The sequence below is a fragment of the Cottoperca gobio genome, chromosome 11 (genome assembly GCF_900634415.1).
Source record: "Cottoperca gobio chromosome 11, fCotGob3.1, whole genome shotgun sequence".
NCBI lineage: Eukaryota > Metazoa > Chordata > Actinopteri > Perciformes > Bovichtidae > Cottoperca > Cottoperca gobio.
The window spans coordinates 12729791-12741600 of NC_041365.1; the positions used below are offsets into that span (position 1 = coordinate 12729791).

The 11810-nt window shown below is 41.6% G+C and overlaps 3 protein-coding genes across 4 annotated transcripts; 1 reads left to right on the forward strand and 2 right to left on the reverse strand.

Moving 5' to 3' along the window:
* Positions 1-1242: 1242 nt before the first annotated feature.
* cdca8 (cell division cycle associated 8) lies at positions 1243-6614 on the reverse strand. Of its 2 annotated transcripts, none has more exons than XM_029443248.1 (11): positions 6436-6614; positions 6001-6093; positions 5062-5190; positions 4845-4879; positions 4644-4719; positions 4413-4480; positions 4172-4254; positions 3438-3536; positions 2782-2911; positions 1904-1990; positions 1243-1799 (listed from the first exon to the last, which is right to left on the reverse strand). In XM_029443248.1, the coding sequence occupies exons 2-11, from the start codon at positions 6089-6091 to the stop codon at positions 1764-1766; spliced, it is 834 nt and encodes a 277-aa protein (XP_029299108.1). In that variant the 5' UTR covers positions 6092-6093; positions 6436-6614; the 3' UTR covers positions 1243-1763. The 2 variants fall into 2 exon arrangements, with proteins under 2 accessions (XP_029299108.1, XP_029299107.1); XM_029443247.1 differs by having other exon boundaries at positions 4839-4879.
* Positions 6615-6780: 166 nt separating this feature from the next.
* On the forward strand, positions 6781-9001 carry airim (AFG2 interacting ribosome maturation factor). Its single transcript, XM_029443250.1, has 4 exons — positions 6781-7068; positions 7878-8057; positions 8138-8256; positions 8589-9001. The coding sequence occupies exons 1-4, from the start codon at positions 6800-6802 to the stop codon at positions 8627-8629; spliced, it is 609 nt and encodes a 202-aa protein (XP_029299110.1). The 5' UTR covers positions 6781-6799; the 3' UTR covers positions 8630-9001.
* A 464-nt stretch (positions 9002-9465) lies between these two features.
* On the reverse strand, positions 9466-11024 carry cldn35 (claudin 35). Its single transcript, XM_029443249.1, has one exon. It carries the CDS (start codon positions 10153-10155, stop codon positions 9466-9468), a length of 690 nt encoding a protein of 229 aa, XP_029299109.1. The 5' UTR covers positions 10156-11024.
* Positions 11025-11810: the final 786 nt, after the last annotated feature.

The window sequence follows — 11810 nt, forward strand, 5'->3', positions numbered from 1 at the left end:
AGGGAGCTGAACTGCACGCACCGATGACCACAACATCTGTCGTTTGTAGGGATGCAGAGTTTGGTTTTTACCTCTGCAACACAGTTTGCTCAGCGAGAGACAGCCGATGATCGAGCGCTTACGATAGATACAGATGGAAGAGACCAGGCCTGTTTTCATCTGGGGGCAGAGTTCCCATGCTGTGGCTTGGTAGCATATGATGCATGAGAATCCAGCGGGAATAGCAAAGAGTTATACTTGTCTGGTTGGGCCCAAGGTGAGGCCCGGGTTGACCCAGTTCATCCCAGGTGGAAACCCTAACGAGCTCATCAGGCCTAACGAAGCTTAACGAGATTCTAATTGGCAGCGTTATGATGTCCCCGAAGGTCAGAGTGCAGGTTTCTGTGCCAGCAGCGAGACATGCTGCTACTTCCTGCCAACACCACCTCACATGACCCTCTAATGTCCCTCTGTGTACGAAGTCGTGAAAAGACAAGAGGAACTTCTTACATTAGCAACAGCAAGAGTTTGTTAAGCTCAGCGGTGAAATGTGATTAAGTACTGTACTACAATTATGAGGTGCTTAAAACACTTAATTACTTGGAGTATTTAAATTATATGAGTCTTTATACTTATACTCCGCTACATTCCAAAGCAAATATTGTACTTTTTACTTATTTGACACTTATTTTGATGCTTTAACACCATGTTTGTACATTATGACGCTGTATTATACTACTCAGTCTACTCAGTAGTATACACAGCATCTCAAACTGGCTCCACATTGAAGAACTACAACATTAAAATGCTATTAAATGTATTCTTTAGTGGTAAAAACTGAATATTATTCTATAATAATATAACTTTTAAAAGAGCCATTCTGCATAATGCATACTTTTACTTTTGATACTTTAAATACATTGTGCTGATAATATTTCTGTATGCAAGTATCATTTTGAACTCAGGACTTTGACCTGTAATGGAGTATTTTTAGACTGTGGTATTCTACTTTTACTTAAGTCAAGGATCTAGGTACTTTTTCCACCTAGTCAGAAGAGGCTGCTCTGACGATGCCAGACAAGCAAACTTCTATGGTGAAATGCTGCCACCTACTGGTCACCATACAAAGGTACAGCTTGGAGAAGATATCTGTCCAAAAGAAAGACACTGTCCAGTAAACTCTAATAAATAATTATAGCATCATTTTAAATTTGAACAAACACATTGCAATCCTAAGTAAACAGAATCACACAAATGTAGAGCTGTGGTCAAAAAATCTTTATCAGTTTTGCAGACAATTAGTGATGTACAGATTGTTGAATAAACAATGACAAAATGAAATGAAAAATGTAAGATTAGAGTGTACTTACAAATCAATGAACAGTAAATCATATTTGCAGAGTAGAGATCTGTCAAATTACTCTTACCAAGCTTGTAGGACAACTAAAGTCCAAAGTTTACATGTCTGACAGGCCAACCGGAGTAAAAGACTGGAAATGCAGTAAAAAGAGACGGACATGAGGCAGAATTCCCCCAAAGAGTTAAACCTAATGCAGGAGGTAATACCCAAGTAAAAATGAAAGGTGAAGTTATTAAGATCGTAAACTAAACCATCTTACAAAAGTAAATGAATAAAATAAATGATAAAATAACACATGCGAACCCACACTTATCTTACCTATAAAAGGAAAAAAAACATTATACCATACCATGAGGACGCAAAGCTTTGAAATAAAGATACAATTTCTTAAAAGTAATGTACAAGTGGACAGCAGGCAGTTAAGTCACTCTGATGTTCCACACAGGGTTGTAAGGCGATTCTGTCAAGAAGGGAACAAAACAATTATGAGAATAAAAGCATATGCAGATATATTAGACGTCATACAGTAAGCTCTACCGGACACTACAGCAGTGATTAATATACCTGCAGCAGCCGAATGCTCCTCAGAGCGGTCTCATCCAGGAGAGACAGATCCACTGTGTCCATCTGGCTGGCAAAAAGCTGAACACTCTGCATCAACACATGACGAGACAATTTGATTAGTAAACCAACCTGCTTGTCAGAGGTTATATATATATATTAACTAAAACTAAATGGTCTGGTCTACTATAAATACAGGCCTAACACACAGATGATACCTGAAGTTGCTCAGTGTTATAATGTCAGAGTATTGTCAATTTCTGCAGTAAGGACCTGCAAATTAACTGTTATATTCAAATGACAAAAATATAATTATAAAGTGTCCTTTATTCTATCTCTGGTTAAAGCAGTTTATAACTTAAAAAAGGTGCAATATGAGATATAGTTGGTTCAAAACAATTAAAAATGTAATTAACATTGTCGACAGAATGTTAAGCAGCCAGCCCCGGCCCGTCCAACAAGAGAAAGCCGCACTGAGGGTCCATCAGTCACGCTGAACGTACAGGGTCTGTGTGCGTTTTGATAGTTTGTTTGTTGGATTCAAAGTGGCAGAATCGAGAAACGACTTGAGTTAGTTTCGTGCTCCCGCCGACAGGAAACTGTTTCACCAAGAGAAGAGCGAGCGGCAGCTCTGGGACACAGACCCTCAGTTACCACGCCGACTGACTCCCCGCCCCCCAGCAGTGTTGTTCTGAGCAGCTCTCAGATTGTTCAGCTTTTAGCTAGTAGTCGGCTTGATGACCGAACATTTAGATTGTGTGGACCCAGTATAGTAGAGGTGAAGTGCTTTGAAGCAGGTGACCAGACCTTACACTTCACACCTTATGATAAAATTGTCCTGTAGGATCCAAAAGTCTGAGCCCAGCTAACTGTGCACTCACCTCTCCGTTGCCGATGGGAACGTTGATGACAATGTCCTCATTTCCTGCTGCAATAGGAGAGCCGTTGACTGAAATGCTATAAACCCTCTCTTTGTGGCGGGGAATCCTCACAGCAGGGGTTTTAGGAAGCCTGAAGAAATAAAGCTTTAATGGTGAGCATTATGAATCCCTCTGTGTGTAATGTGTCCGATTTAAAAGAAGACCCAAGAGAGTGAAAATTGCACTAGTTGCTCCATTACAGCAGCCTTTCAAATTAGTGAGATAGCTATGAGAACAAGTCTCGAGTGCCCAGATAATGTACAACGTATAAAGACGCTAAATCCACTTGCAGATGAGATCTATAAAAGCAAAGTGCTTTAAAGTTCATCCTGGGATTTGATGCAATAGTTTGAGTTTATTTGCCCGTTGTGTTTTCATAAAAATTACATTCAGTGTAACAGTAAAGAGCAATAAACACACACACACGCACACAATTTAAGTAGAGCCGTTTAACCACAACAACAAGACTCCCCTTCTACAGAATTAAATTGATGCAAATAAGAAAATGTGATTTATGCTACAACAATTTACAGAGAATGAGACATCCTTTGATGCGGAAACAGGGAGGACAGTAGAAGAACTGGCGTAGTGCAGCTGCGACTATAATGCCTTCTTACCTTGGGTCGAAGCGCGGGGTGATGAGGGGAGTAGGGCCCATCATGAAGGAAGAGTCCAGCATACTCCTGGCAGGAGTGATCAAAGGCTTCCTGCTCGATCTGAAAGCAGACAGAGACATGTCACAATGACATTATTGGGCTATTGAACTTGCGAAAGGGTTAACAGATCAGGGCTGAACCATATGGGTAAGTAATGAAATTACATTTCAGCGTGCTATCTAAAAAACGTTCCTCATCAATCTCTATAAACAAGCAATAAATCCCTCCATAGTAAGACCAACACAACTTTCAATTCAGTCAACATATAAACTTTCATGTAGGCCAGGCCTACGTGTTGTGATGAAATGAGATGAGGTGATACATGAATTGATATGAAAAGCATATCTGCTGACAGTAGAATATTATACATGTAACCTCAAGCCTGGTAAACATGTAATATAATCATCATAACTTATGATTAGGGACAACAAGATACAGTTCTCAACGGGAATCGATTCTCGATTCCCGTTGAGAACTGTATCTTGTTGTCCCGCTTGTTCTCTTTTTACACCCAACAATTTATCAGGAATGGATAAAGATTTGGATCGTTAGTGGAATCGGTATCAATAAAATCTCATCAATTCCCCGAGCAGGTTAGGGATCGCAGCTTTTGCAATTTAAAATTCATCTTTTACACCGCGATGTCTGTTTGAATGCGATTAATCCTAAAAGAGATAAAGAAACAAAGCTCTTACCGTCTGATGGAGGCGTTCTGCTTGCTGACTGTCAACGCCTTTGCTCTTTTTGATGTAGTTGGAGGTTTCCTTGTTGCTTTCCCCTGAAATAGGAACAAAAAGTTAAACCCCATCAAGTGACTGCACACAAATTACATTCCATAGCAATCATCCGCTCTGTATATTTATGAGCAACGATGCTCTCAAACACTCAGCTGTGTTTTCCTCCTCTTAGCATGCTTGAATAAAAATCAGCCATTACCTTCCTTGTTGTACTCGGGGTGTTTTCATCCTCAGAACTGGATTTAGCTCCACCTTTTTTCTTAGTTGCTGTGGGTTGGAGACAAAATAAATGGGATGAAATCCACAAACCTTAAATTCTTGAGTGGTTTGAAAGAATTTGCTCAGTCTATCCCATCCAGAGTAGCATCAGCTATAGAACTTAGTTGATGGACTTGTTTGAAATAAAAAACACAAGGTTGTTTTAACATACTTTTCTTGACTGATTTCAGAAGGGCTGCGTGATCCTCGGCCACAACGCTGTCAACAATAGCGGCTTCCTCGTCTCTCTGTTAAGAGACAGACGTGAATGAAGAAATTAATTAATTAATACAGCACAGGGTGTGCCTGCACAGGGCAAAGAGATTCTGAAACGGATATGAGATAATAAGAAAAACTATCAACTTACACTTACATTATCCACTTCTGGTGACTTTAGTTTTTCAGAATCTGCAGACAGGGGAAACAGCTTTCCATTAAATGATGTTTAAAAAGCTAAAATAATATACAAAGCAGCACAAAATGCTGAAGAAGCCTCTGTGGCACAATTAAAATATTTCTTAAAAACAACATTTGTGGAATTGGGATTTGGGTTTGATTAGACTAATCTCATAGCGTTTGCGTCAACTTACTGAATTGTTCCAACCAGGGCATTTGCCGGTCAGCCTTGGAGACCTTAATTAGTGCCATGTTGTAGCTGTTGTCGACATCTTTCAGCAGCTGGTTGAGCTTCTCTTTCATTTGTCCAACTCTGGTCTTCACTGCGAAAACATAAAATAGTTTTTCGATACTAGCCCATAGTTTTTAAAGTATGGTGTATGGTGATGGTCTAGTGGTACGCCTTCCGAACAAAACACTAGAAGGTCGGGAGTTCAATAGCAGGCTGCCACCATTGTACCCCTGAGCAAGGTACTTAACCGTGAGTTGCTCCAGGGAGACTGTCCCTGTACTTAGTTCAATGTAAGTCGCTCTGGATAAGAGCGTCTGCTGTAATGTAATTTAAAATTGGATCCACATTGACAAACTACAACATTAAAACACCCCCTTTCACGACAATGTTGGTCACCAGTAATTATAATCCAATAATATATTATCCGATCAATACTTTCGGACGATTTCATTTATCAGTATCTGCATATATGTTGACCAATAACTTACAAGAAACTGCTGTAGAGAGGTCATGGATATGTTATAGAGACAGTATTGCCATCACGTCCACCAGAGAGTACTGCTTTCTTTATTTTTAAACTGTACAGCGTCAGGCTCAGAACATATCTTTGTCACAATTAGTTATATATTGTTTTGTATATCTGTATGCATGCATGTATAACAATATATCATCCCATATTCATAAAATGTCAATATCCGCGTCACCTTCTGAGGCTCTGTAATAATATGACATTATGAAAGTAAGTGTACCCAGCAACATAGCCAGGGATTAGTGTGCAATGTAACATTAAGTCAAATTAAAACAATCTATTTATTAAAACACATTTCACAGGGCAGCTGCTTTACAAAGTGCCGTGACTACTAAAGAAACTGCAGAGGAAGAATAAGTATAATATATTCACTTTCGCTGTCGAAATCCTCCAGAAAGGCTTCCAGCTTGGCCGTCTTTGGGTTGTTTTTCCGTTGTTTGGTCGTCCTTTTTCTGGGAGCCATGTCTGCATGGGTAGACAGCGAACACCAAGTAAATTTACCCACGCTTGACAACACGAGACAGTAATATCACCACGTAACACAGGGTAACTTTAGATAATAAAGGCATACGTTACATTATTATAACTGCATCCAGCATTTTAAAAGGAAACTGCCGACATATGGCTAACATTAGCAAGCTAACAGTTAATGCTAACGTCAGTTTTTCTGCTAGTTTGAAAGATTAGCTTTCCTCGCAATTTGACTGACTTCCTTTCCTGCCAGTTTATTTAACACGCACAACAAAATAAACCTCTACATAATTCGTTTTTAACATGGTGATACATATTTTATAAACAATTACTTACTTGATTATATTTTTCTTCGTCCCTCTTCCTTCTTCACAAAGCCGTTTTCAAATGTCCGCGCGGGGAGGGGCCAGGCGTGAAGTCAGCCAATTAGAACTTGTGTGTGAATTGCGTCAAGGAAAATGGTTCTCGACCAATCACAGCGCCAAACGTCAGTGTTTACATCAGGAGCACGGAAATGAGTTCAGGCAACATGGTAGAAATGTGATGCTACATAGCAGCTAATATTACCTCACTTTGAAAGGGTTACAGATAGGTCCGTTAATCCAAAACGGACTAACATCATTTAAATACAAGAATCCGTTTACTGCACATACGCAGCTTCGATTTTGTAGTCAATTTATGTTTAAAATAAACACCTAAAATGTCCAAACCTGCAATACTTTCACTTCACCAAGCCCTGATGAAAAGCTTCCAGAGTATTGAAAACAATCAGAAAGTGTGGGGGAATGTGTTGGCCGATTGCAGCCCTCTAATGGTGTCTCTCGCTAATTTGGCGGAGCAGTCGCGAGCGCTTTCCAACGTCCAAATCTCCAACACACCGCTCAGAGACTTTCCTGACTTGGAGGCGAGGCTGCATTTTAAGATCCTGCAAGCCACGGATACAGTGCTGGTCAAACTCAATGAGAAGATGTAAGTACCTGGGTAAATAGTGCAACACAAGTGAAGACTATTAGACTTTAGTGATGATGCAGAGAGATCTACACTTTGCTGGCATCCTCGCTGATGTGGCTGCACTCACACAGCAGCCATGCAGGGCCAGCTCAGCCTGTTAGAGGGATCCTGGGCAGATATGAGCTATGGGCCTCCAAGTCATTGATCCTGAAAGGTGGCTGATGGCATGCCACTCCTTTTTAGTGATACATGCATGCAATTCTGATTGATGTCACTCTTGATTATTGGTATGCTGCTGCCATTTTACTGGCTAACAGCGTTTACAATAAATATGTCACTCAGTTTTACAGGTATTACTTTCCGCCGGCATTTACTGATTTTTGCTGTTATGTGACACCACTAATTATAATATGCTGCTGTTATTTGCGTCTTTCAAACAGTTTGAACTGGCTTGTGACGATAAAACGAGAGACTATCAGCATATGCCAATGAAAAGTGGTATCGACAAGTAGAATGAGAAATCACTGAAAAAAGCGGCATATCACAATCAGCAGTGGCTCATGCCCGTAGGTACTACATTATGTCAGTAGGAAGTGGTTTATAAGTAAAACATGAGCGACCGTTTACTTCATTATATTCTTCCCAGAGCCCAATAAAAAAAACGTACTCCTGTGTCAGATTTATTTTGCGATGAATGATAAGACCCACATTTACTTAGAACTATGCTCAATATGAGACAATATCAACTAAAACAAATACACGGTTTAAAACTAGACGTTTTTTGACGCATGGCACTTATGATACCCATCCATCCCTCTTTCCCTCAGGTCTTCTCTACAGTCTGTCAGAGATACCATCAGTAACCAGGTTTCTGCGGTCGTCCAGCTTTACGAGCAGAGTGCAGACTGTCTGGATCTGCTCACCGTCACCGAGCGCTCGGCCACCGCCCCGTCAGTCTCCGACATGCTGGAGTGGCTGCAGGATGCCGAGCGTCACTATCGACAACAGTATCCTTTTCTGTTCATGTTTGCGTTGGGTTTGCGTTTAAATGTTGGGGTCTTTTATTTTCCTCAACTCATGTGTTCGGATTTCTGAGGAGGAAGACTCTGCTGCAGACTCTGAGGGCGGATGATCTCTCCCTTTTAGAATCTGCTCCCAAAAGATGGAAATCTTTGGAGTCTCCCAGTGCAGAAGAACACATCTCCGGTAAATTGCCTTTTGAATTCTGTTGAATGTCGCTCTGTTAAAAAAATAACTAATAAATCATATTAATGAGATTAAATTCTCGGAAGATATAAACAGTTTGTCCAAACTAAATTAGTTTGCCACTATCAGGTTTGTTGCATTTGTCAGCCCATTGTGTTTTTGGTAGATTTTTGTAGTGTACCATAGATAAAACATTAATGGTTTAATATCAGCCACCATAGACCAACTCTCAGCCAAATCTATAATGGCCGTTGTTCCATTAGCAGTCAGTGTTAGTAGTGGGGCTTCTAATGATTTGTAGCTGAACTTGTTACTTTTCTGTCTTCTTTCAGATACACTTTGCAAAGTGTCCTTCTTCATTGAGTCCCAATGAAGAAAGTAAAAGCGACAGAAGTGGAACTCTGACCAGCATTTTAATATGACTGGATTTCTATGAAGAACAAAAGAGCAATCATGCATGTATAGATGGACGCATTTCCTGTGGATGTTACGGAAAGGACTGGATTTTTATTTTGTCAGCTGAGTGTCCATGGACATGTTGTTGGATGGGAAGTGTGTGCACGTACCAGACTTTATATGGTAATTGAAGATGAAGAGGAAAATCAAACATTGACTTTTTTTCCAAGTGTTTTCCATGCGTTCATACTTGATTAAGAAAAGTGTTGTCTGTGATGGTCAACATGGCCCAAACCAAATGTATTTTTGGAGAAACACACAAAAAGGATAAAGAATTTTGCAAAAGTTAGTGATGGACATTTAACAAACTGGTTTTATTTCACACTTTTGACGTAGGCACACTCAGTGAAGGCTTTATGTGACAAATCGAGAGGTAATGACATTGTTCGAGAATAACTGCTTTAAAAAATCACTTCAAATCTTCACAACACAAGCCATCATTAAAGCCATCATAACAGTCATACTTTTGGATCTGACAATATAGGCAATGGGCTTTCTTCAGGCACTACTATAAATCACAGTGCAGTATAATTCAAACTTCAAACAAACGTGAAAGTACTGAAGACATTACAAAGAGATATACAAAATATAAGTGGAATATATTAATAAATATATATATATATATTTCAAAGTATAGCTTAAATTTCACAGACTTAAAACTTGAGACGGTAAATCTAGGAAAGAACCAGAGTTTTTAACGGCATCAACGCTTTAACTTTCTCCCTCTCCACCTGCTGCGGTTCCCTCCTCTTCCTATACATACTCTTTTAATGGTACACTATTGGATGTGATGGGTTTCGGGGGATCTGGTGCTGAAGCGGGTGAATTAGCGAAGCTCCGGCCTATGTAGCCCCTGCGGTACCTGCCGCTCCTCTCCATGAGGGGGCAGGTGCTGCTCAACACAGCTCCACTGATCATAAGAATAACCGCAGACGCCCAGCCCAGATAAATTGCCTGCCCCAGCTCTCTTTTGTGCATCAGTGGCACGTTGGGGTTGTAGAAATCCTGGACGACGGTGTTAGCAGTCCAGGAGACGGGGATCAGCACGCACAGGCCGGTCAGAATGAAGAGAACCCCGCCTGAGAGCGCGATGCCCGCCTTGGCCCGGCGGTCGTCCCCGGCGCAGGTGGTGCACTTCATGCCGCAGCAGGACACGGTGCAGGAGAGCCAGCCCATGAAGATGGCCAGACACATGAGGGCGCGGGCCGCCTGGATGTCCGGAGGCAAAGCCAGCATGGAGTCGTATGTTTTGCACTGCATGTGTCCAGTAGTCTGGTAGATGCAGTTCATCCAGATGCCTTCCCACTTGATCTCTGAGGTCAGGATGTTGCTGCCGATGAAGGCCGAGACCTTCCACTGAGGCAAGGCCGTGACGGCGATCGCCATGATCCAGCCAGTCACAGCGCAGGTGAAGCTGATCAGCTGCATGCCAGTGTTCACCATGATGACAACACTTTTTTTAGACCAACCTCTGAACGATCACAAGTTCTCCTTTTTGTCTGCTAATATTTAGTTTTATCCTTCTTTGTAAATTGTCGTTAAATTGTACTCCTTTGGGTTATTTGTCCCCTTCCTGTTGACTTTGCAAAGTTTCCTACGGTCTTTGTCCCAATGCCACTTTGTCAGCAGCCATTTTCTTCTCTTTTTCTTTTCCTCTTTAACATCTGCTCACAGTTTTCACTTCCACACGTCCTCAATTCCCCACGCTATCCAGAAATAATCACTTTCAGCTTTCTCTCCACAGTCACCCACTTTTTTCAAAGCATCAGAAGCACTTTCTCCTCCTTTTCATTCCTCAGTAGGAGTCAATGCATTATTGAGTAGCCAATAGCTGTGCAGCCACCTGTGGCAGCCCGCTGTATCGGGATCGATCGGGCTTCACGGTCCAGGCTTTGTGGATGAAATGGATCCAAGCCAGGCTTTTTTTTTTTCTTTGTGGAAGTGTTTCTTTGCCTTCAGCTCTGGTTCAAATCCAGGAGGCCAATTGTTGAGCTGCAGTGTATTTCAGTGTCACACTCCTGGTACGGTGTAGCGTTACCTAGATGGATCACACTGATATAACCTGATACTCGGATTCAAGGCCACTGATGCCGCTCTGCGTGTATCCTGTCACAGCAAAGTTGAAAAGGGTGATGCTTGATTACACAGAATAAAAATCGGCGTAGCTTTTTACCTCTTAGTCGACAGAAATCGAATGTTTAGTCCTCGTGGAATAAATGAAACAAACATCCTGTTGAGATGAAGAAACAGCTGTTTGTGTCAATTCAAAAGAGGTTATTCCAGCCACATATTTGAGCAGGCTTTTCCAAGAATCCACCTCAAATTTTGCAGGTTACTGGCTTTTAAATCAGTGGCTCTAATTTGAACAAGAAAGCACAGATTTCCAGAGGAAAACAGCCAGCAGAACTCGTCGTCAGACACTGCTGCTGTTGCCAGCTGAAGTATCTCCTTGTTGACAATAGACGGCGCGGAGGTCCAAGCCTCGACGAGGCCACTTCAGCTGCTCAGCTTCACCCAGCCCCCAACTGCTTCCTTTGGTAGCAACCGAGCCCAAATGGGTCAGTCTGGTTCCAAACAAGGGTATAAATAACAAATCAGGGCTGTGTAGTGAGACTTCTGGGTATGAAGAGCATCTGTTCACTCCATCCAATCTTCAGTACCACTGTTGACAGTCAAACCTGCGAGAGCAACACTGAACCCTAAGGAAAAAAAAAACCCAGCGATGGGAGGGAGGGGGCAAAAGAGGGTGAGACAACAAAAGGAGGGAGGGATGGATGGCTGAGGATGGAGCGCTGTCCGTAGGTGGATCAGTTGGCACAAAGACAACATGGGGGGAGGCCTCTACAACGAGGATTACACACTTTGTATTGCTTTGTACCACACAAACTTGCATGTATTTTAAAGGAGCTTTCACAAAAATGAGCTTTCACTTGTCCTTTTTGTCTGCAATGAAAGAGAAATAGCCTCACAAAAGGGGGCATAGGTTTTTTTTCTCCCCCCTCTAACAATAGCTATGGTTAAAATGCTGAAAAGCCACAGGAGAAATACACAGGTCGCAGGTAAAAACTCTTTGTTGTCTCATCTGGACAAAGGACAAA